The 26,106-nt window shown below is 45.8% G+C and overlaps 1 protein-coding gene across 1 annotated transcript in view; it reads right to left on the bottom strand.

Moving 5' to 3' along the window:
* The window catches only part of PDCD11 (programmed cell death 11), a 60,378-nt gene that overhangs the window by 32,791 nt on the left and 1,481 nt on the right, over positions 1–26,106 (bottom strand). Inside the window, exons 2-17 of the mRNA XM_011977537.1 lie at positions 25,416–25,528; positions 23,414–23,545; positions 20,659–20,826; positions 18,770–18,931; positions 16,424–16,547; positions 15,732–15,913; positions 13,057–13,164; positions 9,577–9,783; positions 8,806–8,930; positions 8,566–8,626; positions 7,748–7,894; positions 5,859–6,110; positions 4,643–4,783; positions 3,835–4,029; positions 2,737–2,907; positions 869–1,088 (exon numbers count right to left, since the gene is read on the bottom strand). Of these exons, the coding sequence (XP_011832927.1) occupies positions 869–1,088; positions 2,737–2,907; positions 3,835–4,029; positions 4,643–4,783; positions 5,859–6,110; positions 7,748–7,894; positions 8,566–8,626; positions 8,806–8,930; positions 9,577–9,783; positions 13,057–13,164; positions 15,732–15,913; positions 16,424–16,547; positions 18,770–18,931; positions 20,659–20,826; positions 23,414–23,545; positions 25,416–25,517 (2,497 nt within the window). The 5' untranslated portion in view covers positions 25,518–25,528. The remainder of the gene's footprint in view (positions 1–868; positions 1,089–2,736; positions 2,908–3,834; positions 4,030–4,642; positions 4,784–5,858; positions 6,111–7,747; positions 7,895–8,565; positions 8,627–8,805; positions 8,931–9,576; positions 9,784–13,056; positions 13,165–15,731; positions 15,914–16,423; positions 16,548–18,769; positions 18,932–20,658; positions 20,827–23,413; positions 23,546–25,415; positions 25,529–26,106) is intronic.

The following is a 26,106-nucleotide window of genomic DNA, read 5'->3' as shown; positions in this document are numbered from 1 at the left end:
GGAGCTTGCAGTGAGTTGAGATCCGGCCACTGCACTTCAGCCTGGGCGACAGAGCGAGACTCCGTCTCAAAAAAAAAAAAAGAAAAAAAAAAAAGTTACAACAATCCCACACAATGGTTCAAAGTCTAAGAGGGTCAGAATAATAACCCCTTACAAAGCCTGGCAGGTCCCAGTTCCATTTCATCTGCTGAATAAAGGAATGAAAGGTGAAAAGGTGAGTGAATTCACAACAAATGCAAATATAAAGCCACAGAACTAAGGGAAACTTTGACTCTGGACTGGCAGTGGGGAGAAGGGGACATCTAGGATGCTCGTAATGGCCTTTATCTTAAAGGGGTGTAATATAAACATTGATTAAGCTGCACACGTAATAACTATGCACTATGGCCGGGCGCAGCGGCTCACACCTGTAATCCCAGCACTTTGGGAGGCCAGGGCGGGTGGATCACGTGAGGTCAGGACTTTGAGACCAGCCTGGCCAACATGGCGAAACCCTGTCTTCTCTAAAAATACAAAAATTAGCCAGGCATGGTGGCGGGTGCCTGTAATCCCAGCTACTCCAGAGGCTGAGGAAGGAAAATCGCTTGAACTTGGGAGGTGGAAGTTGCAGTGAGCCAAGATCACGCTACCGCACCCCAGCCCAGGTGACAGAGTGAGACTTGGCCTCGATAATAATAATAATAATAATAATAATAATAAGTACTTTATGCAGGTCATACTTCCATTAAAAAAAAAAGTTAACCAAAAAAATTTTTTCTTATGTTCTGGGAAGCCCAGCAACTCACCTAACAATAGGTGTAATTTACAACGCATACTCCCACCCCTGGCCCATCTCCCCTGCCCCACAGGTGCCCCACAGGTGCCCCACCTCGGTTGCTCATGAGGCTGCGCACGCCCTGCAGCTCCTCCAGGCACTGACTCAGGAGGAGGAGGCTGGTGGTAGCCAAGTCCCCCAGAGCACAGTCCGACAGCCGCAGTGACAGCAGCATTCGCTGCTTCTCCTCATCCACATTGGTCACCTTTGCTGCTACTGTCTGGCCCTCAACAAAGTGGTCACTTGTGGAGGTTACAAATTTGTCACTCATGATCTGAAGAGAAGAACAGGCAGGAGATGAGAAGAGGAAAGGTCTTCATTAAGACAACCCACTTGATGTCCCCAGAAAGGGGGATGTGAGTGGGGGGAAATGGGGCCCAGGAAGCTCCCCCAAACCCTCTCTGAACACAGCTCTACTCCCCTTCCATAAAAACAAAGCCTCCGGATTGGCTGGGAGCGGTGGCTCACGCCTGTAATCCCAGCACTCTGGGAGGCTGAGGCGAGTGAATCACGAGGTCAGGAGTTCCAGACCAGCCTGACCAACATGCTGAAACCCCGACTCTATTAATAATACAAAAATTAGCCAGGAGTGGTGGCACGCACCTGCAATCCCAGCTGCTTGGGAGGCTGGGGCAGGGGAATCACTTGAATCTGGGAGGCGGACGTTGCAGTGAGCGGAGATTGCACCACTGCACTCCAGCCTGGGCGACAGAATGAGACTCCATCTCAAAAAAAAAAACAAAAAACAAACAAACAAAAAAACCAGAGCCTCCAGGAGAGGGCACTCGGGCAAGAAGGCACATTCACGGCAAGCCAGGCAGACACCAGGGCTGTCCTCACCCCAACAACCTACGGGAACCCTCTGCCCCTCACTGGGCTTGTTTCAGGGGCCCTCCCCTCTGCTACCATTTTTAAAATGTTTCTGGCAGGGGATGCAAATGAGATTTTCCCAGGCAAAACACCAGGGAGACAGGCCTACAGAGGGGAAGAAATACTGATGAACGATCTGCGGCAGCAATCAGCTGCACGCCATTTGCTCGACTGTCTTCCATGACTTTGGTGAGTCCCGTCCCCGCCCAGGCCTCAGCTGACATGCCGGGTACACTAGGAGGCTCCGCTAGGGGACTGCTGGGATTGTTCCCATCTGAAAAGTGCATGGGAACTTGGGGGTGGGGGGTGGGTAATAATTTCAAGGACATTCTGGTCCCTTAACACCTGAAAAACCTCAGAAGTCTGCAAAACCTGTACTCAGTAGCTCAGGATGATCAATTTCCCTGTCTAAATGTGCTGAGAATAAAAACAAGTGCAGTCATCTTCACACTGGAGACCAAGGCCTTCAATGTGTAGTGTGGAGTGGGAAAGGAGTCCCTTCCTCCAGATGGTCACACAGCTGGGCAAGAGGAACATGGGCCAAAAGCTCAGCTGCACTCACCCCTCCCAGGTGCCTTTATGTCACACACACCTTAAGTGGTGCCCCTGAAAATCTTTCAAAAGAGTAAAGTATCCTTGGCCGGGTGCGGTAGCTCACACCTGTAATCACAGCAGTTTGGGAGGCCAAGGCGGGTGGATCACTTAAGGTCAGGAGTTCAAGACCAGCCTGGCCAACATGGTAAAACCCTGTCTCTACCATTCAAAAAAAAAAGCTGGGCATGTTGGTGGGTGCCTGTAATACCAGCTACTTGGAAGGCTGATGCAGGAAAATCGCTTGAACCCAGGAGGCGGAGGTTACAGTGAGCAGAGATCACACCACTGCAATCCAGCCTGGGAGACAGAACGACGCTGTCTCAAAAAAATAATAAATAAATAATAAGAAGAAGAATGAAATACAAAAAGTAAAAAAAAGAATATTCCTCCCCACCTGCCCTCAGGTTCTGTGACCTTGTATTTCTCCTCAAAGCCCTTGTACATGGAGTTGAACTTACAGCTTTTGGGGCCAGTCCGCTAAGACCTGAGGGGAACTGGATGAACACGCCATAGTCCTTGATGCTCTTCACAAAACCAATGAGCAGCATTCCAGGATGAATTTCTGAGAAGTTCTTGGGATCCTGGCCACCTTCTACTGTGGAGACCAAGGCCGGCTTCCTGCAAAGAAGCTAGTGGTACTTCATCAAGGAATGTTCCAGAAAGGGCAGATGAAATGTCCATCTCTCCCATCTCCTTTCTCCACAGAGAAAGACAGAACTGCAGGCTGACCTCTGCTCCTACAGCAATTCTCTAAGTGTGCAGACCAGCAGCATCAACATTGCCTGAAACCTGGGAGAAATGCAAGTTCTCAAGCACCACCCAGACCTACTGAATTAGAAACTTTGGTGTGACTCAGCCATCTGCATGGCCCAACTGCACACTACAGCTGAGAATCACGGTTTTATTCCATTCCCGATTCACTAATCTGCAGATTACTAGAGGATACCAAAAAGGGATGGCTCATCCCTCTGGTCTGACAGCTGGATCAGCTATCACACAATCCTCTACTACTCCCTTTTCACACTGATGAACTCATTTTCCCTCCTCTGCCCGTTTTTACTCCAAGGAGAATGAACTTTACATTCTGTGAGCAGAAACTCCTTCAAAGAACCTATGCAAAGACCAAAGGGAATATTCCTGAGCCTATAGCCCTGGGGGGAGAAGGCACATAGTGAAAAAAAAAGAGGAAAGGGGGACAGACGCCACTGTATTAATTGTTCTAATCCAAGGGGCAAGCACTGAAAGCCCCCAAAAAGCTAGATGTGCTCCCAAGCAGCCCACTGGGCCTCCTTCTCCAGCCCCCTAGAGTCCCCCTCTCTATGACCTTTCAGGCTACTCCACCCTGACCAACAGCATCTGTTGGCAGCACTTACTCAGGCCTGCTCTTACTTTCCACAGCACAGGCTTCGTCACTGGTTTGGTTTTGTGGAGGTATTTCTGAGGTCAAATAGCTGTCTTTTCCCCATGGGGTTTCTAACTAATTTCCCCAGAATTTCCCATCCAAGCGCCCATGGCCCCCCACCTTCCTCTGTTCCACAGATACCAGTCAAGGATACAACATGCCCCTCGCTCTGGCTCAGACACAGGACTCGGTGAAGAATGTCACCTGCCTGGAGCCAATGATGTAACAATGGGCCGTTGGCAACGTGGTCCGACAGATGAGATGTGGGGAGGAAAGCACGGATGTTGTGCGGCAGGACAGCCACCTCCAGCCCATCTTTGGTCTTCTCTAAAACCTTCACATCTACCAACTACCCAGGGAAGAGAAAGACAAAAATAGCACTTGTCATGAGCAGAGAACAACCTGGTCTGGATCAGACAGGGCTTGGAGGCATCAAACTCTGGCACCAAGGATCTCTAAGAGGCAGCTTTCTTCCAAACACCACTCACCACCCCAACTACCCAGCATGCATGCACGTGCACATGCACGAGGACTCATGTGTGGACCCATCACACTCCTCTCTCAAGTCCCTCCACAGAGCCCCAGGAAAGCCAGAACTGCAGGTTGGCCCTAGGGACCCAAGAGGAAAGAGGTCAGCAGCCCACTGCTGAAAAGCCTCACTGTAACAGGACTTTCGTGGACAGCTTCCATTTGTTCTGACACACAGGAAGGAATGCATATGACGTCCTCTCTCAAGAACCCCTCTAGCCCCAAAATCTTATCGAGCTACCTCTATCTTTCTGCTTCATGGGTTCCAATACACCATGTGTTAGTGGTGCCCTGCTCTCTGCCACTGTAACATAAAATAGCTTGTCCAGAAAAGTCCAGGTACCTGCCCAATGTTAATGGCTTTTCCTTTCTTCTGACTGTGTCTTACAGGCCACTGTAACATAAAAAAAGCTTGTCCAGAAAAGTCCAGGTACCTGCCCAATGTTAATGGCTTTTCCTTTCTTCTGACTGTGTCCTGCAGGCTCTTTCTTTGGCTCTGGATCACTTGACAGCTTGAAGGATAAGAGCATCCTCTCCTTGGATGGCTCACAGTTCAACACGGCAACCTTTACCACCTGGCAAGAAACCACACAGGCTTGGCCAACTCCTCCCAGCAGGCCTTGCAGGCCCTGCAGCATGCCCTCCACTAGTGCTGCAGAGGCCTTGAGAGATCTACCAAGCCTTTGGATCAGATCAGAAGGTGGTGAAAAGAAGAAATGCACTGAGAACTACACAATCTCCCAGGGCAGGCTTTGGGATAAACAGAAGACATAAATAACTTTTTTTGTACCATCCAAGTCTTAAAAATTATTTTTCTCTCTGAGGTGATGGAGATGATAATTACCCTGGTTTGATCATTACATATTATAAGCATGTATTGAAATATCACATGGTGGCCAGGTTTAGTGGCTCAGGCCTGTAATTCCAGCACTTTGAAAGGCCAAGGTGGGCTGATTGCTTGAAGCCAGGAGTTCGAGACCAGCCTGGCCAAAACGGCGAAATCCCATCTCTACTAAAACTACAAAAATTAGCTGGGTGTGCCGGCACATGCCTGTAGTCCCAGCTACTTGGGAGGCTGAAGCTCAAGAATCGCTTGAGCCTGGGAGGTGGAGGCTGCAGTGAGCTGAGATCACGCCATTGCACTCCAGCCTGGGTGACAGAGGGAAACTCTGTCTTGAAAAAAATAAAAAAGAAAAGAGAAAAAAAGAAATAACACATTGTACCCCATAAATATGTACAATTATTATCTATCCATTTAAAGTCATTTAAAGGAATAAAAAAGTGTTTTTCCTAGTGATACCAAGACTCACTAGTTTTACAGCACTGCCCCCGTGTGGTGACAGTGACCTCACAACAATTTCTGATACGAGAGGCACAGGTTTATTACAGGTAAAGACTGACCTCTTCCATGCGTGCCTGAGACCCATCAGCTTGTCAGCTTCTGCTGAACTCGCCAAGGCTTTCTCCCTGTTCTGTTCCCCGTCTCCTCCATTTAGCCGGCTCATACCCACTGCCCCATGTGCTCTCTTCCTCAGCCTCTTAAAGGCAGCCCTACTACTCTTAAAGGCAGCCCTACTACTTACTGCTCCTTCATATTTGTGTTTGTGGGGTCACCAAGGGTAGAGGGGACCTGTCTAGGGGAAGGGTTACCTGGCCAGTGTAAAAAACTCTCTCCGGGTCAGGGATATACTCGGTACTGAGCTCATGCTTGGGCACCAGTCCCTGCACATTGTTGTAGAACTTCACAATGCAGCCATAGTCCTTGACCCTGATGATGAAGCCATGTGTCTGCAGACCAGGCTTGGCATCGGCATAGCAGGTAATGACAGGTAGTTTGGACTCAACCAGGGTTTTCTTCAGGGTCATCATCAGCTTCTTGGCTTCAGGGTCACAAAGCAAAACCTAGGGGAGGGACATAGGCTGTCAAGTTATCTGTTACCATGAGAGCCACTGAGCTGGTCTCTGCAACCTCTTAAACCCAAAAGCCATGGGGCCATTCCCCAAGAACCTGCTATAGCTTTTCCTCTAATCAACTCAGTGGCAGATTCTTCTTGCTTCCTGCTATATGACAATCTGCAGCATACAAATCACTATTTCAAATGTAATTGCTCCCATAAATTGCTGCACACTACCCTCTCCTGACCACGAAGCAACATTCCCGGCACCTCTGTGGAGTCTTGGTTACACTGACTTCTACACCATCTTGGCTCCTTCCTAGTGGGCTTTGCATCTAGTCTAACAGAACCAATGATGAACCAATTTACCACCTTAGTACTGCTGTTTATTAGCTATCAAATAAGATGGAGATGCAACTGTCTTTCACCCCCTCAGAAGGTCATCTCCTTAAAGACAGAAAAACTCTGTTTAACTCTTGATCCCACTACTGTAAAATTTTGCACCAATGGGCAATCATTACCTCCGCTGAGTCAATAATGATGAAATAAAATGAATACAGGAAAATCTGACATGCTAAGTGCCTGCTCATGGAGCACTCCGTGTGCATCATCATACTGAAGCTTCACAACTCTATGAGGCTTTCCGTGGGATTCGAGCCTTTGTCGTAACTCACCCATGTTTTCGCAGCTTTGCTAGGGCTATTTCTGTGCCTAGAACACAACCTTTGCTCTCCCCAATCTCCCAAATCCTACCTATCCTTTCTAGTTCAAGTGCTACCTCTGCCAGAAATCTAGAAAACGTTATTGTCATACAGAGCTGACATTCAAAAACTGGTTCTGCCGTTTATTAGCTGTGTGACTCTGGGCAAGACAGTTGGCTTTCCTAAGCTTTAATTTTCCCACCTGCAAAATGAAAATAATAGTACTTAATTGTTAGGGTCGTTTCAAGGATTAAATGAAATAATGCCTGTCACATGCCTAGCATAGAAACTGGCACAGAATACCTGTTAGTGGCAGTTGCTATTGATAACGTCAACAATTCTGGCTGCTCCAGCCCACCCTCGCCTCCCCTTTCTCAGGTGTGACCACAGCACACCACCTGCACCAAGCCACATGGCAAAAGATCACAGGCTGGCCGGGCGCGGTGGCTCAAGCCTGTAATCCCAGCACTTTGGGAGGCCGAGACGGGCGGATCACAAGGTTAGGAGATCGAGACCATCCTGGCTAACAGGGTGAAACCCCGTCTCTACTAAAAAATACAAAAAACTAGCCGGGCGAGGTGGCGGGCGCCTATAGTCTCAGCTACTCGGGAGGCTGAGGCAGGAGAATGGCGTGAACCCGGGAGGCGGAGCTTGCAGTGAGCTGAGATCCGGCCACTGCACTCCAGCCTGGGCGACAGAGCGAGACTCCGTCTCAAAAAAAAAGATCACAGGCTGGCTTGCTCTCTCTTCATGTATGAATATTTTAACTCCCAATTATACTACACAAAACAGGGACTCACTTTTCTCTTCCCAATGCCAGGTACAGTACTAGACACACTACAGACATTACACACTCACTTTGTGGAAAAAGGCAGAAACTTCAGTTGAGAACTGCTCTCTTCCCATCTAGCCAAAATTCCAAGAGACCCTTCAGGAGGCTTACCCGGCACTTGACCTCATCCCCAATGTGGTACTTCTTCTCTGGATTCTTCATCAGGATGTCAGCCAGGTGCATGGGAGGTACCAGGCCCCTCATCTGCTCGCCCACCTTCACCAGCATCCCATATGACTTTATGGTTAGCACTATGCCCTAGAGAGTCCAAAGATAAGCTGCCTCAATGTCTCAAGAATGGCCTTTCCCCCACCTCTTACAAGGCATGTCACACCTCCCCTTCACAGCCACCTTCCTGGGCTAACTGTGCCTGTTATTCCAGATGGCATATAGGTGAAGCACACACCCCAACCTGAGCTGGATTATTTCATCAGCTTTATTTGTGGGAGCCTTCACATCTTTCTGTGTGAGCATGTGCTTTCTGTGTGCCTTAAAATACATTCCCCAAAGAAAGGGACTATGTCAAGGTGTCCTGAGGAATAAACTCTACATATAAAGGGAGCTGCTCGATTAGAACCAAATGGTTGGAGAGGACAGGTATCTGGAACTGGCTTCTCACTAATATTCCAGGAAGCTCAATAATCACAGGACTAACTTTTGATCTGGTCTACTAACTACCATCAAATCCCAAATCTCAGGATTTATGATCTACTGCCATTGTGTAGCTGGGTGGTGCTAGTAAGATCTTACCTTGAAATTAATTACGAGTTACCCAAAGAAAAAGAAAGAAATTCTAGTCAGCAGGCAAAGGTAAGGAAAATGACATTCAGTGTGTTAACATGAGGACTAACGAGCTGACAGTCACCTGTATGTGAACTAAGGAACGCCTGAAACTGAGGGAGTACCTAATTATATGCTTGAGGTCTTACCTTTACCACTGCCCCAGGTTCGATGTCATGATATCTAAGGTACTGAGCTTCAATAATAGATCTAGGACAAAGAGAAAACACAAAATTAAATAAACTGGGGCAGAGGTTGCCTAAAATTCAGGGCTACCACAGTCACGCTGGCAAGAAAGAAAACCCTCCCCAAGCACAGCCAGGAGAAACGGAATATGAACATGTACAGGCGCACATCTCTACACCCCTACCTGTTAATGACAGACTTACGTTCGTAGAGAGAGCAAGGCCAGTTCATCCATTTGGCTGTAGTCAATAATTCTACACTTGTGAGTGTTCCCTGGCTTGAAGGCCTCAGGATTGAAGACATTCTTAGAATCAGAGAGATGGCTGAGCTGCAAAGTACCAAGTGATTGAGGACAAGCCAGAGACAATAGGTCTGAGCCAATGAGACCTTACAGCCCATAGAGAGGACTCAACACTGATCATGTACCACAAAAACAGTACTTTGATTGCCGGGTTAAGTAATTCTTCACACTGAAAAACTGCTCTTTATCATCACAGAATTTCAGGAAGGTCAGAGAAAGTCCAGAACATAGATCAGTCAACTGTGCCTAGTGCCTGTTTTAGTAAATAGAAGTTGTATTGGAATACAGCCATCCGTTCATTTACGTACTGTCTATGGCTGCTTTCAAGCCATAACAACAGCATTGAACAATTAGGACAGAGACCACCACAGGGCTCACAGCCTAAAGTATTTATGACCTAGCCCTTTAAGAAAAACTCTGCTGGGCCCTGGTCTGGATCTTAACTCATCCTTACACTTAACCATTAACCAAGTATCAGATATGGCAAGCTGGTTCTAAGGCATCCTAACACAGTCAACAGACATTGTTCTAATCACTATGAACAGGAATTAGAACTGCAATATCCAGAAATTCTAAACTAGCATCAAGGGATGAAAGAAGCAGAAACGGCCCCCTGTGCTCCAAAAGTCCTTCCAGTGATAAGATCCCTGACCAAACAAAGAGGCCTCCTTACCCGGGCATACGCCAGAACCCCATCCTTCAGCCTGAAGGTGGCCCCAGCCTTTTTGAAAAAGCCCTGGACAGGAACATCATCCAGCACCGTTCCAAGGTTCTGGCAAGAGAGTCGGGTGAGTGGGCGTCCAGGCTGTAGGAAGATGGGGCGCAGGCTCAGGCGCACAACTCTGGTTCGAGGATGGACGCAGAGGATGCAAGCCCTCACCTAGACAAAAGGAAAGGCAGGGTGAGCAGGAGGAGGCACACAGGAGCACCCTAGAGCAGACCTTCCAGGCATCAAGCCTCTCCACATGCTAACCAGGTATGTGAGTACTCACATCCTTAGTAGGTAAGTACTCAAACTGGCTTCCATACTGAAGCAGCATGCAACAAAGTCAAAATGTCCCATAGGGACCATGTCTGACTAAATCAAAACTTACTCAAGCCAGTTATAGTGGCTCACACTGATAATCCCAGCACTTTGGGATACCGAGACAGGTGGATCACTTGAGCTCAGGAGTCAGAGACCAGCCTGCGCACATAGTGAAACCCTATCTCAACAAAAAATACAAAAATTTGGCCGGGGATCATGGCTCACGCCTGTAATCCCAGCATTTTGGGAGTCTGAGGTGGGCAGATCACTTGAGATCAGGAGTTTGAGATAGCCCAGCCAACATGGCGAAACCTCATCTCTAGATTTAAAAAACAGAAAGTTAGGCTGGAAGCGGTGGCTCATGCCTGTAATCTCAGCTCTTTGGGAGGCCGACGCAGGCGGATCACGAGGTCAGGAGATCAAGGCCATCCTGGCTAACACAGTGAAACCCCGTCTCTACTAAAAATACAAAAAAAAACCCAGCAGTGAGCTGGGTGTGGTGGCAGGCGCCTGTAATCCCAGCTACTCAAAAGGCTGAAGCAGGAGAATCGCTTGAACCCAGGAGGCGGAGGCTGCAGTAAGCTGAGATAGCGCCACTGCACTCCAGCCTGGGCGACAGAGCAAGACTCTGTCTCCAAAAAAAAAAAAAAATAGCCGGGCATGGTGGCACGTACTTGTACTTCCAGCTACTCAGGAGGCTGAGGCACAAGAATCACTTGAAATGGGAGGCAGACGTTGCAGTGAGCCAAGACTGTGCCACTGCACTCCAGCCTGGGTGACGAAGTGAGACTTAGTCTCAAAAAAAAAAGAAAAAAAAAAAATTAGTCAAGCACGGTGGCGTGCACTATTTGGGAGGCTGAAGCAGGAGAATCACCTGAGTGAGCCCAGGAGGTCAAGGCTGCAGTGAGTGATGATCACACCACTGCACTCCAGCCTGGGTGACAGAGTGAGACCCTGTCTCAAAAAATAATAATAAAATAAATACACAAAAATTAGCAGGAAAGTTTACTCAAGTCCCCTCAACACCAAGGAGCTAATATATCTGTAATACAACAGAAACCATGTACTAGTGTCACTACATCCAAGGCTCCTCTGAAACTAAGAGAAAAAGCCTGATCTCTTCATGACATTAAAACATGTAAAATGTCTCAATTCCACACACGAATGATTAAAGGGAGAAAAAAATTACTAAAAAGAGGTTTAGGAAAATATTAACAGTATTATCACTAGGTAGTATAAAACCCTAGTTTCACTTTAAAAAAAAAAAATTCTCAGCTAGTTGCAGTAGCTCAAGCCTATAATCCCAGCACTGTAGGAGGCCTAGGCAGGAGGATCATTTGAGCCCAGGTGTTTAAGACCAGCCTGGGCAACACAGCGAGACCCCATCTCTACAAAAAACAGAAAAAATTAGCTGGCCGTGGTGGCATGCATCTGTAGTCCCAGCTACTCAGGAGGCTGAGGTGGGAGGATTGCCAGAACCCGGGAGGTTGAGGTTGCAATTAACTGTGATCGTGCCATTGTACTACACTCTGGGCAATAGTGTATGACTTTGTCTCGAAAAATAAATAAATAAATAAATTCTCTATAGTATACATTACTATTTAAAAAAAGAAATCATTTTAGAATTCTAAAAAATTCTGAATAACATATATTAGGATTTTCTTCCTAAATATCCATGTTCATTGTAGAAAACTTGAATATTTAAATACAAGCGGAGCCAGGTGTTGTGACTCATACCTGTAATCCCAGCACTTCGGGAGGCAAAGATGGGGGACTCCTTGAGCCCAGGAGTTCAAAACCATCCTGGGCAACATGGCGAGACCTTGCCTCTACAATTTTTTTTTTTTTTGAGACAGACTCTTGCTCTGTTGCCCAGGCCGGAGTGCAGTGACGCAATCTCGGCTCACTGCAACCTCTGCCTCCCGGGTTCAAGCAATTCTCCTGCCTCAGTCTCCTGAGTAGCTGGGACTACAGGTACACACCACCAAGTCTGGCTAATTTTTTTTTTATTATTTTTAGTACAGACAGAGTTTCACCATGCTGGCCAGGCTGGTTTTGAACTCCTGACCTTGTGATTGTCCCACCTTGGCCTACCAAAGTGCTGGGATTATAGGCGTGAGCCACCATGCCTGGCCTACGAATTTTTTTTTAATTAGCCAGGCATCGTGGCACGCATCTGTGGTCCCAACTACTCTGAGGACTGAGATGGCAGGATCAATTGAGCCCAGGAGACTGAAGCTGCAGTGAGCCATGTTTGCGCTACTGCACTCCAGCCTGGGTGACAGAGTGAGACCCTGTCTAAAAAAAAAAGAAAAGAAACGAAAGAAAAGAACAGAACAGAAAAATCACCCAGAGTTCATCACTATTAACACCTGATTGCATAATCTTCCAGTATTTTAACCAGAGGTACTTTTTAAAATATTTTTTCAAAATTGGATCTATACTACTCATAGAACTTTTAAAATCACCTCTTGCTGTTTAAACGTATCTTATTCTCCTATGTTAAATATTCTTCTAAACAACTTTAAATTAGAAAAACAAAAAATTGTAATACCAAAGGAAAAAAAAAAACCAACTACATGGAAGACTATGAAGTAAAAACTAAAAGTTGCCTCCTTTTCCACCTGCTCCTTCTCTAATTTCAGTTCGGCCCCTGGGAGCTTCTTACTTTCTTTCCATAACTTTTTTTTTTTTTTTGAAACGGAGTCTCACTCTGTCACCCAGGCTGGATAGAGTGGCACGATCTCAGCTCACTGCAACCTCGGCCTCCCGGGTTCAAGCGATTCTCCTGCCTCACGTTCCTGAGTAGCTGAAACTACAGGTATACACCACCACATCCGGCTAATTTTTGTATTTTTAGTAGAGACAGGGTTTTACCATGTTGGCCAGGCTGGTCTTGAACTCTTAATCTTAAGTGATCTGCCCACCTCGCCTCCCAAAGTGTTGGGATTACAAGCATATGAGCCACCGCGTCTGGCCTCCATAACACTTTTCATTATTCCTCTCGTCTCCTCTCTGCACACCTGCATGCATGCAGTCCTAGGTCCTCCCTGTAGCTAGCTGTGATACTGGACAGCAAATGGACCACAGTTGGAATCAAGAAAATACAGGTTCAACATTTCTTACTGCCTGATTTGAGAAATATGTTCCAGCTTTCTTGGGATCCAGGTGCATAAAATCAACCACGCCCGTGAAGAATGTGAGGAAGTTTAGTGTAAGGCCAAATGGGGTCACCTAGAAATAAACAGAACAAGTTATGAAAAAAAGTTCTTTGAAAGAACCACGAATGTAAGACACTGCTCACAGTAAACACTCAATGCCACATTATCCCTAACTGTGTATCTCTCCTCCCCCAGCTAACTCTTATCAATCTTTTCTTCCTATAAAACTAACCGGCAGAACAATTCCTGCACTGGCTGTTTCCTTCTTAGTAGGCTCACCTCCCTTCCAGCTAAGAGAGGACATCAGTCCTCCCACTCTCTGGGAGTCCTCCATGGAGTGGAAGGAGCTTTGTACATGTATCCTTGGGGAACTGCCAGCCTGACAACTGGAATTGATTGTTACTTACATACTTGCCCAGTATAGGAAGGTAAAACTCAAAGGCTTGCAAAAGGGAGATACTGACCACAAGCAAGCCAAGTCACCCTACAGAGTCAACAAAAAGCTAAAGTGACAATCCCCTCAAAAGATAGTGATGAGGGAGATGAATGAAATCAGAGAACTAAGTCCTCTCTCTTACCTCCCCACAAAATATGAAACCTATTCTCTAGGAAAACTGTTACCAGAATCAAAAAACAGGAAAAGTGCAAATTCTGAAAATGTCAATTAAATTCTAAATATCATGTAAATATCCAGCCCCTTTCTCGTACTCATTCTCAGGCAGCCAGGCTTAGACCCTCTTGGGTGGAGATTGTCAGATCCTTTCTAGAGAAATCTGACATGCCAGAGAAGACCTATAACAATCACAGTAGGAGGTTGTCCAAATTAAATCTGCTAGTCCTGTTCCTGACAGGAAAGTTAAATAGTCACCAAGAAGCTGGGCGCGGTGGCTCATGCCTACAATCCTAGCACTCTGGGAGGCTGAGGCAGCTGGATCACCTGAGCTCAGGAGTTTGAGATCAGCCTGGCCAACACAGTGAAACCCTGTCTCTATAAAAATACAAAAATTAGCTGGGCGTGGTGGTGGATGCCTGTAGTCCCAGCTACTCGGGAGGCTAACGCAGGAGAATCACTTGAACCTGGATGGTGGAGGTTGCAATGAGCTGAGATCATGCCACCGCACTCCAGCCCGGGTGACAGAGCAAGACTCTGTCTCAAAAAAAATAATAATTATAAAAATTATAAAAATTTAAAAAACAGTCAACAATCTCACACACAGACTTGCTCAGTTTTTTAGCACCTCACTCATAATACAGCAATCTAAACAAAAACTTCCTAGACAATTGGAAGTTAAAGTTGAGAGGCTCTCCCAGGATGCTTCTGGATGTGCCACACTAAAACGAGGAAGTAAACCGAAAAAGAAGAACACATGGGACCAAAGAAGGCTCCAATAGAGATAGAGGAGAGAGCAGAAGGGAAGTCCTAGGAAACCAGCTATGCAGGAGCCCTACAGAGCAACTAGTCCATCCTAGAGCAGGAGGACATCAAAAAGGGTTCTAGGTGGGAAGAAAAAGAAACCAGTAGTTTACTTAAAGGATTTGAAAGCATGCAGAATTGTAGCGAGATGAAAATAAGTTGAGGGTATAGGAAAAAATACTGATAGGAAAAGAATTTCGCAAATGACAAAAACAAAGCTGACTGCCACCTCCAAGAGAAAAAAAGCTATTCAAGAAGGTCATAGTAGGCCAGGTGTGGTGGCTCACGCCTGTAATCACAGCATTTGGGGAGGCCCAGACAGGTGGATCACTTGAGGTCAGGAGTTTGACACCAACCTAGCCAACATGGTGAAACCCTGTCTCTACTAAAAATACAAAAATCAGCCAGGTGTGGTAGTGCATGCCTATAGTCCCAGCTTCTTGGGAGGTTCAGGCAGGGGTATCACTTGAACCTGGGAGGCAGAGGCTGCAGTGACCTAAGATCGTGCCACTGCATGCCAGCCTGAGCAACAGGGCGAGACTCTGTCTCAAAAAAAAAAAAAAAAAAGGAAAGTCATGCTAGTATGCTGGGCGAGGTCACTCACGCCTGTAATCCAAGCACTTTGGGAGGCCAGGGTGGGAGGATCGCTTGAGCTCAGGAGTTCAACACCAGCCTGGGCAACATAGTAAGACTTCATCTCTACAAAATATATATATATTTTAATGAAAAAAAGAGAGACCTAAATGTTTTCTAGCTTGAAAAAAAGTTAAAACTCAATGCCTAAGATTGAAAACTCAAGAGATACTAGCAGAAGCTTATTACTCAAAAATATGGAGAGAAATTTCAAAACATAAGCTAAAAGAGTTAAAGATGGGGGTTATGACGGATAAGTTCTTCATTATAAACCTTTTAATTCCATTTGACCCTTTAGATCAGCACCATCCACAGAAATACAATGCTAGCCACACATGTAATTTTAAGTTTTCTGGCAATCACATTTTAGAAACTACAAAGAAACAAAAGACATTTTAGTATAGTTTTTTTAACCTAATATATCCAACATATTATCATTTCAACATGTGGCACTGGCCACATCTGAAGTGCTCAATGGGCATAAGTGACTAGTGACTACCCTTATTAGACAGTAGTTTTAGCCCATATGCATGTAATATTTTTAAAAGAATTATTTTTGTTTTAAAAAGTAGTAGTAGCAATGAACAGCTTACCTTCTGCACCTGAGCTTTGACCACCAGTCCTGGTAGTAAGTTATTAAGGGTCCAGCTCTGCTCTTCAGTAGCAATGGCAGTAGAAACCTCTGAGTGACCAACAGACAGACTAACAACTCCTCCGTTGCCTTTCACCTTTTCAACGACGCAGTTCAGGTACTGACCCACCTTTAGTTTAGCACCTGAAAGCCCAGATCCAGACCCCAAAAGGAAAAATGTCTCTATGAGAAGGACTTTTAACATGGGCCCAAGTAATACCTGAAGAGACCCATGGCCTACCTGCCCAATTAGCATCGATTACTCCCCACATTCCCAATCTCTAAGGCGCCAACTACAAGAAGGAAATGAAGTTATCCTAATTGATCTGGAATTCAATTACCATACAAAAATATGAACATCTCAACAAGCCAGGAGATTGCTGGTTCAGAAGCCATGGAGGCCCAAATTGCAGTGGAATCTTCCAGGTGAGAAAAACTGACACTGTTCCATCAGATCTTAGTGAGACCCTGCCACTCGCTGGCCCTTCATACATCTTTCCTTTCCTATTAACTAGGATTAAGTGCTGGTTTAACCAAAGCCACAGCACCTTCAGGGTCACCATTCTGTCACGTTACTCATCAAAATGGCACTTAAATATAATCCCCACATGTACCACCTCACCACCAGGTACTGGCCCCTTTTCTTGCCCTCACCTTTGTTCTTCTGTCTGATGTACTCCTGGGCTTTCAGCAGTGGCAGAAAAGCTCTGGTCCCATCAACACCAATGTCCACTAGGTAGCCATGGTCTTCCAGGCTGGATACAGTACCTGTAAGTAGCTGGGGAAGAGAAAGTAGTCCCCAAAGTTCCAATTCAAAGGTAATGGGACACACAACAAACGTTCAAACTTGAATGTTCCTGCCACTAAGCTCCCACTCTGCCACTATCCCACCCCCACGTTTAACTTTAAGCCACAATCCCACTAGACAGCAGACATCAAATTCAATACTCCCAGGCTTGAAGGATCTGACGGTTGCCAGGCAATGAGAAATGTTTAACACAGCTGAATGATGGAACAATATAGAAGAATCTCTTGCCTCGAGTGCTTTCAAAAGATAGCAGACTTTCGGCTGGGCACGGTGGCTCACGCCTGTAATCCCAGCATTTTGGAAGGCCGAGGCAGACAGGTCACTTGAGGTCAGGAGTTTGAGACCAGCCTGGCCAACATGGTGAAATCCCGTCTCTATTAAAAATACAAACATTAGCCAGGCATGGCACCTGTAATCCCTGCCTCAGGAGGCTGAGGCAGAAGAATTGCTTAAACCCAGGAGACGGAGGTTGCAGTGAGAAGAGATCATGCCACTGCACTCCAGCCTGGGCAACACAGTGAGACTGTCCTTCATAAAAAAAGATAGCAGACTTTTACGTTATGCAAAGAGAGATGAACTGCTCGACCCTGCAAGGGCGCTCCCAGAACCAGGACTACTGAGAGAATCCAGTACTACCCTTCTAACTGTCATAGTATGTCTCTTCTGAGCACCTCCAACACATTAAAAAAATACTGCTGGCAGGGCGTGGTGGCTCATGCCGGTAATCCCAGCACTTTGGGAGGCCGAGGCAGGTGATCACCTGAGGTGAGGAGTTCAAAACCAACCTGGACAACATGGTGAAACCCCGTCTCTCCTAAAAATAAAAAAAATTAGTTGGGTGTGGTGGTACGCGCCTGTAATCCCAGCTACTGAAGAGGCTGAGGCAGGAGAACTGCTTGAACCCAGGAGGTGGAGGTTGCAGTGAGCCAGGATCACACCATTGCACTCCAGCCTGGGCAACAAAGCAAGACTCCATCTCAAAAAAGAAAAAAAAAATGCCAATCTCCTTTATATTACAAGGGAAGCAGTGTGGCTCTGAAACTTACTAGCTATTTGGTCTTTGGTAAGTTACTTAAACCTTTCTGAGTCCATTTTTCCAAATGTATAAGGCATAGTATCTACCTGCCTCACAGGGTTGCTGTGAGAATTTCATCAAAGTGCCCAAAACGTCACCTGTCATATGGTAGGCTCTTGACACTTGTCAATTTCCTGCAACTTAACTTACTTTTATTCCCTTTTTATCCAACTAAATCCTACCAAACTTTCTAGGCCTTTTCTAAATCCTACTGCATCTAACCAACATTGCAAAGATCATATTGATCTCTGTCCTATTAATTACAAGAGTACTTACATTATCCATATGAGTGTAAGTTTACCCTTTTGTACCTACTACACTTGAAGGCTCTGAGCCAGGACTAACATCTCCTGAATCTCCACAGGACTGAACATAAAGTAGTGAGATATCCACTAATACAGCTGATAGACTAACTTCGCTGACTACCCCGTCACCTGCTCTCAGACAGCAACTTTCAAGCATTCTGTACAAATGCCAGAAGCCTTTGTAAAAGACCGAATGTGCAAGGAAGTTTCAGTAAGTAAGGCACTATGAGGAACTCCTCACCATCACTAAGTCCCCTGCTAAGGCTTCCAGGAGGCATTTTTCTTTGCCACCAGTGAAATTTGGACTTGCTTAGCCAGGCACGGTGGCTCACACCTGTAATTCCAGCACTTTGGGAGACCGAAGTTGGGAGTTCGACACCAGCCTGACCAACACGGAGAAACTCAGTCTCTACTAAAAATATAAAATTACCTGGGCATGGTGACGCATGCCTGTAATCCCAGCTACTCAGGAGGCTGAGGCAGGAGAATCGCTTGAACCCGGGAGGTGGAGGTTGTGGTGAGCCAAGATCACACCCTTGCTCTCCAGCCTGGGCAACAACAGCGAAACTCTGACTCAAAACAAAAGAAATTTGGACTTGATTTCTCTTTTCTCTTCTCCAATGTAATGATTAGGTTCAAGTCTTCAATGTCCATTACGTATCCAAAGAACCCAAGAGACCTTCCTTCCAGAAAAAGACCCACTCCTACGTGTAACAGTTAAGCTGAGAGTAAAAGGTGGCCTAGACCATGCTCCCTAGGAGGCAGGGAGAAGGCACACTGCCCACTCCTCCTCCCTGACCCTAGATACCTACCATGCCAGGCTTCAGGGACTCAGCACTCAGCACTCTGTTGACATTTTTGGGGTTCAGAGACAGCTTGACACTCTTCTTACCCCTGTCTGTGATGCCCAGACTGCTCACCACACATCTTACCAGCATTCCAGGTGAGAAAAGTTCAGGCAAGTGAAGTAGGTCCTGCATAACACAAATGAGAAAGACCTGATACACACCCTTCTCCTGAACCAAAACTCCATTACCCAGCCTTGGCTCAGTGACTTCTCATCCTCAGACGCCAAAGAACCCAAAAGGTAGGTGAGGAATAACCCCCGCATCCACAAAGGAAGTTGGGTCTGTGGCCTAGCCACAGTCTTGAATTTCAGCATAAGGCCTTCAAATATTTCTACATAACTGGCATGTAAAATGACATGTCAAAAGAGTTGTCTACACTTTCTGCCTCTACTTCATCTCTTACTCACTCTTTGGCTCACTGCCATCTGCTTTCCACCCCTCTCACTCCACCACTTTATCTCCCCATAGAACCACCAATGAGTTCCATATTGCTAAATCCAGTGGTCAGTTTTGCAGTCTATCTCTTACATGACCATTAAAAAGCACTTGAGGGTCGGGCGCAGTGGCTCATGCCTGTAATCCCAGCACTTTGGGAGGCCGAGGCGGGCAGATCACCTGAGGTCAGGAGTTTGAGATCAGCCTGACCAACATGGTAAAACCCTATCTCTACTAAAAATACAAAAATTAGCTGGGTGTGGTGATGTTTGCCTGAAATCCCAGCTACTCAGGAGGCTGAGGCAGGAGAACTGCTTGAACCTGGGAGTTGGAGGCTGCAGTGAGCTGAGATCATGCCACTGCACTCCAGCCTGGGCGAAAGAGTGAAACTCCATCTCAAAAAAAAAAAAAAAAAAAAATTATAGGTCAGGCATGGTGGCTCACACCTATAATCCCAACACTCTGGGAGGCCAAGGCGGGTGGATCATTTGAGGTCAGGAGTTCGAGACCAGCCTGGCCAACATGGTGAAACCCTGTCTCTACTGAAATACAAAAATTAGCTGGGTGCAGTGGCAGGCTCCTGCAATCCCAGCTACTGGGAAGGCTGAGGCAGGAGAATCGCTTGAACCCAGGAGACGGAAGTTTCAGTGAGCTGAGATCATACCACTGCACTCCAGCCTGGGCAACAGAGTGAGACTCTGTCTCAAAAACTGAAAAATCAAGATCATCTCTGCCAATCCAGGTCCTCTTCAGGGTTTCCTATCTCAGGATGTCATGACCAAGTATCAACTCATGCACCACAGAAACCTAGAACTCAGTCCTGACACCTCTATCTGCCCCACCACCCATACTGAATCTATCACCAAGCAATGACTTTGCCTCCTCAGTCCTCAGGAAATCCTGAACCCAGGTCACCATCAATCTCAGGACATGAACGACTACAAGAGCCTCCTAACTTGTCTCTAAGGAACTTCTCATGCCTCTTCAATCTACACGCTATGCTACATTTCACCGACCCCAGTGAGAACATTTCAAGGACTTCCCATTGATTCTAGAATTTAAAAACAATACTTAAAATGGTCTGCAAGGCTGCATATGCCCTGGCCCCCATTCAGGATCTCCTGCCCATCTCACATCACACTCTCTCTTGTTCTCCTTACCTAGACATACTAGCCTTCTCTCTATTATATATCACATTGCTTCTGCCTGAGCGCCATTCCTTCTTTATCTAGGGAACCCTCATTCTTTAGATCTCAGCTTAAGCATCCCTTCCTCAACAACTTAGTCAAAAATTCCTTTATAATAAACTCTCATGGGACCTTGTACCTTCCCTTCTTAGCACCTGGCAAAGTTGTAATTTTAAATCTATTTGTGTTCCACTTATTTTCAATAACAGGCTTCATTCGGATTTCCCTTACCGTCAGAGGTTGTTCTTGTGTCACCTGCTCATTCAGCTTTTTGGTGTAGGCATCACAGATTTCAGTGACTTGCACAAACCCCTGGAGGCCGTTGGGGAGACTAATCACCAGTTCCAGTTCATTTACCTCTTTTACACAACCCAGAATCCGCATTCCCTCACACAGGGACTAGAAGAGAAAAAGTGAAATGTGTACAATAAGGACAGGAACAACAACAGGAAAGATTGGAAGGTCTGGCTTCTAGTCTCAATTTAAAAGCTATGAGGCCAAGCACAGTGGCTTACGCCTATAATTCCAATACTCTGGGTGGCCAAGGCAGGACTGCCTGAGCTCAGGAGTTCGAGACCAGCCTGGGCAACATAGTTTCTACAAAAAAAAGATTAGCCAGGCATAGTGGTGCACGCCTGTAGTCGCAGGTACTCTGAGGTGAATAGATCGCTTGAGCCAGGAGGTTGAGTCTGCAGTGAGCCGTGATCACACCGCTGTACTCCAGCCTTGGCAACAAAGTGACACCCTATCTCAAAAAAAAAAAAAGATAAAAAATAGGCCGGGCACGGTGGCTCACGCCTGTAATCCCGAAACTTTGGGAGGCCGAAGTGGGTGGATTACCTGAGGTCAGGAGTTCGAGAGCAGCCTGGCCAACACGGCAAAACCCCGTCTCTACTAAAAAATACAAAAATTAGTCAGGCATGGTGGCAGATGCCTGTAATTCCAACTACTCGGGAGGCTGAGGCAAGAGAATCAGTTGAACCTGGGAGGCAGCGGTTGCAATGAACTGAGATCACGCCACTGCACTCCAGCCTGGGCAACAAGAGTGAAACTGTCTCGAAAATAAAAAATAACAATAAATAAATAAATAAAAGCCTACAGGAATTTTATAAGTGAAAAGAAATACACATGTGGACATATCAGTGAACTTCTCAAATATCTGACCGAGCACTGTGAAAGGTCTAGATTATACAACAGTGTTAACAGCACTGGGATACTGGAGGACACCTTTGCCTTTTACCTTATTCTGAGCAACCCAAATTCAAATGCCTGGCAGATAACACAATGAAGGAAGCCAGCTAGCTAGTGGAGACAGTGGCAGTCTGGAGTGACCATACCAGGTCTAAAGGGCACAACCACTACTCAGCTCCTTGTCATTACAAACATGAGGGAATACAGGCCTTGTGCTTACATGAAAAATTTTTTTCATGTAAAAAAAATTTTAGTTTTCGGCCAGGTGCAGTGGTTCACGCCTGTAATCCCAGCACTTTAGGAGGCCAAGGCAGGCAGAACACGAGGTCAGGAGATTGAGACCATCCTGGCTAACGTGGTGAAGCCCTGTCTCTACCAAAAATACAAAAACTTAGCCGTGCGTGGTGGCGGCCGCCTGTAGTCCCAGCTACTCGGGAGGCTGAGGCAGGAGAATGGCATGAACCTGGGAAGCGGAGCTTGCAGTGAGCAGAGCAGAGAAGGCGTCACCGCACTCCAGCCTGGGAGACAGTGCGAGACTCCATCTCAAATAAAAAAAATTTTTAGTTTTCTAATGTTGGCACCAAATCTAACAATTTTTTTTAAAGTATCATATAGGACAAAATACTGACTCTGAATCTGAATGTTCCACTTCAAAGTTCCCCTTCAAATCTGAATGTTCCCCTTCAAAGTTATTTAACTTCTTTTTTTTTTTAAAGCTAACATATATTGGTGTTATCATCCAAAAATGTAAGAAGGCTGGGCGCAGTGGCTCACGCCTGTAATTCCAGCACTTTGGGAGGCCAAGGCGGGTGGATCACGAGGTCAGGAGTTCCAGACCAGTCTGACCAACATGGTGAAACCCCGTCTCTATTAAAAATACAAAAATTAGCCAGGCGTGGTGGCGTGTACCTGTAATCCCAGCTACTCAGGAGGCTGAGGCAGGAAAATCACTTGAACCTGGTAGGCAGAGGTTGCAGGGAGCCGAGATCACACCACTGCACTCCAGCCTGGGCAACAGAGCGAGACTCTGTCTCAAAATAAATAAATTAATTAATTAAATAAAATAATTTAAAAATAAAAAAATAAAAATGTAAGGAACACAGTCAGACCACTTCAATTCTTGGAGATGGGATTCACATATATGAAATGAATGGATAGGATTAGAATAACTGCTAAAGTTACTGTCCATTCTAACCTCTGAATATATGACAACACAAGTCCTGTGAGGACACAAGCCCACAGCAGTTCTAAAGGAAAAAAAGGGGGCAGGCATGGTGGGTAGCTCATGTCTATAATCCCAACACTTTGGGAGGCTGAGGCAGGAGGACTGCTTGAGCACAGGAGTTCAAGACCAACCTAGGCAAAAGAGCAAGATCCAAGCCCCACAAAAAATTTAAAACTTAGCTGGGCAAGGTGACACACACTTGCAGTAGTCCCAATTGCTCAGGTGAAGCTGAGGCAGGAAGATTGCTTGAGCCCAGGAGTTCAAGGCTAAAGTGAGCTATGATCATGCCACTGCATTCCAGCCTGAGCAAGAGAGTCAGGCCTGTCTCTGGAAAATAATAAATAAATACAAAGGAAAAAAAAAAAGATTCCTAGCATCGGTTAGCAACAGAATGAAATTATGCTCAGTCCTTATCATAAATTGCAAGAATCTCTACACACACACACGAAGTATAATATATTAAGGGGAAAATGGAATTAAGGGAAAAAAGAAGGGAAGAAGAGAGAAAGAACATACACAAACTTAAGCAACCAAGGTCAATTGTTTAAATGAAAACCAACTTTAACAAACCTCAACACTAAGGATTTCAAACTTCTCTCTTGCGGACTTGCTGCTTTCTCTCTTTTCGATTTTCAACTTTTTTGTTTTTGCTGGCCCCTTCTGGCTCTTTTTTCTTTTGGTGGATCCCTCTTCAGTAGAAATCTAGAAGCGGGTAGGGGGAACCCACAAAGACCCAAAAGAGTAAGAAGCAATCTGACTTTTCCCTCCTATTTCAGGTAATCACTCACCTTGCTTTGTTACTCCTTCACTCCACCCTACTCCATCCCACTCCCAAGTGTTCCTTTAATTCTTGTTTAAAAAAAAAAAAAAAAGAGCTGCCAATGCTCCCTCTGCCCAAGGTCTGAGAAGCCTCCTTCATGTTCCCAAAGTCTCTTCTCTCTTGTGTTCTTCCTCTCTGTTCTTCCTCTCTTGACTGGGATGAACACTGGGGTTCCTCAGTTTGAGAAGCAATGTAGAAGAGTGCATGAAAATGGACACTGGAGTTACACAGACCCAAGTTAAACTCTCATCTTTTCAACCATAACAAGCTATGTGGTTTCAGCTAAATTATATAAAGTCCAGGCACAGTGGCTCCTGACTGTAATCCCAGCACTCTGGGAGGCCAAGGCGGGCTGATCACTTGAGACTAGGAGTTAAAGACCAGCCTGGCCAACAGGCTGTATTTTTTTACACTAAAAATACAAAAAAATTTAGCCGGGCATGGCAGCACACACCTATAGTCCCAGGTACTCCGGAGGCTGATGCAGGAGAATCGTTTGAACCCAGGAAGCAGAGATTGCAGTGAGCTGAGATCACAACACTGCACTCCAGCCTGGGCGACAGAGCAAGACACTGTTCCTCATCATGGAACTGCAATTGCTGCTTTACAGCACAGTTGAAAAGGTTACATAATATAGACCTAAAGCCACACACTCAAATGTTAGTTCCCTTTCCCCAAGCATTTGGAGCACAGTCTAGTCTAGGTGAGACTGTGAAGTCTAATGTAAATTCTGACCATTACATGTGGAACCCATGTAAAAATGCAATGATCAGTCAGGCACAGTGGAACATGCCTGCTGTTCCAGCTACTCAGGAGGCTAAGGAGGAAGGATCGACTGAGCCCAGGAGTTTAAGTCCAGCCTGGGTAACAGAGTGAAACATCATCCCTCCCCATCTCTTTAAACAACAAAAACAAAAACAAGAAAAACATCGGCTGGGCGCAGCGGCTCACACCTGTCATCCCAGCACTTTGAGAGGTCAAGGTGGGCGGATCATCTGAGGTCAGGAGTTTCAGACCAGTCAGGCTAACATTGTGAAACCCTGTCTCTAACAAAAATACAAAAATTGGCCAGGTATGGTAGCAGGCACCTGTAATCCCAGCTACTCACGCCACTGTACTTCAGCATGGGCAACAGAGTGAGACTCCGTCTCAAAAAAAAAAAAAACTGCTTCCTCTCCATCCTTCATCAACATGGCACATAGCAAAGAGAGCCTAAGAACAAGAAACTGCAGCACTTTATTTTGTTTGTGTGTTTTTTGAGACAGAGTCTCGCTCTCTCACCCAGGCAGGAGAGCAATGGCACAATATTGGGTCACTGCAACCTCCGCCTTGTCATTTCAAGCAATTCTCATGCCTCAGCCTCCCAAGTAGCTAGGACTACAGGTATACCACCATGACCAGCAAGTTTTGGTATTAGTATAGACAGGGTTTCACCATGTTGGCCAGGCTAGTATTGAATTCCTAGCCTCAATTAATCCGCCTGCCTCGGCTTCCCAAACTGCTGGGATTACAGGCATGAGCCACTACACCCAGCTAACAACTGTACTTTAAACTCTAATACTAAATGCCAAGTTTCAAAAGATACAGGATCGTGGTGGTACGGCCTCTCTAAATGAATTAAATTTATAGACACAGACTTCAACGCAAAAAAAAAATTCTGGAAAATAACACATTCTCAAATAAGGCTCATTTTTCACAAGACCCTAGAGTAAAAGTTTCCAGTGAGTGTCACCAAACAAGCATACTACTTACATCAAATAAGTTGTCTTGTTCAACTGACTGCTGGAAAGCTTTCTCTGGTTTGTGGATCTTTCTTGTACCTCCTCGGGGGAAGCTTTCCTCCAGGGCTGCCATGTTTGGGTCTCCTAAAAACAATGCAAAAGATAATGGTGACATGTTCTCTTCATAGCAGATTTCAGAAAGGTGTGATCAACGAGGCAAGAGACAGACTGTTCCAGCAATATGCTAGACAACATTCAGAACTACAATATAGATGGTTTAGATGTCAGGCCCGGGATAATCCATACTTTATCTTTCCAAAGGTCTCTGCTTCAAAACCACAAGTCCACCCACCTTCTTCCAGAAAAGTAAGTTATAGATTCAATGTAGCAAATACTCACTAAGCAGCTACAGTTAAGTCAGAGATACACTGTAGCTCTACAGATGAATATATAATTCTCTGCCTTCAAAGAATAAGCACTTTTTGAAGATAAAACAATTATGTAAGTAACTTAAAATGTAAATTGGATTATAAATGATCACAAAGATGTAGGAAGGGATAAGGCTTCAGTAAAGGAGGCAAGCTTCCTAAAGAAGATCCTAGGCCGGTGCGGTGGCACAAGCCTGTAATCCCAGCACTTTGGGAGGCCGAGACGGGAGGATCACGAGGTCAGGAGATCAAGACCATCCTGGCTAACACGGTGAAACCCCGTCTCTACTAAAA

The sequence above is a fragment of the Mandrillus leucophaeus genome, unplaced genomic scaffold (assembly GCF_000951045.1).
Source record: "Mandrillus leucophaeus isolate KB7577 unplaced genomic scaffold, Mleu.le_1.0 Scaffold18, whole genome shotgun sequence".
Classification (NCBI taxonomy): Eukaryota; Metazoa; Chordata; class Mammalia; order Primates; family Cercopithecidae; genus Mandrillus; species Mandrillus leucophaeus.
The sequence above is the reverse complement of the archived record's forward strand: the minus strand, read 5'-3'. Positions and strand labels throughout refer to the sequence as shown.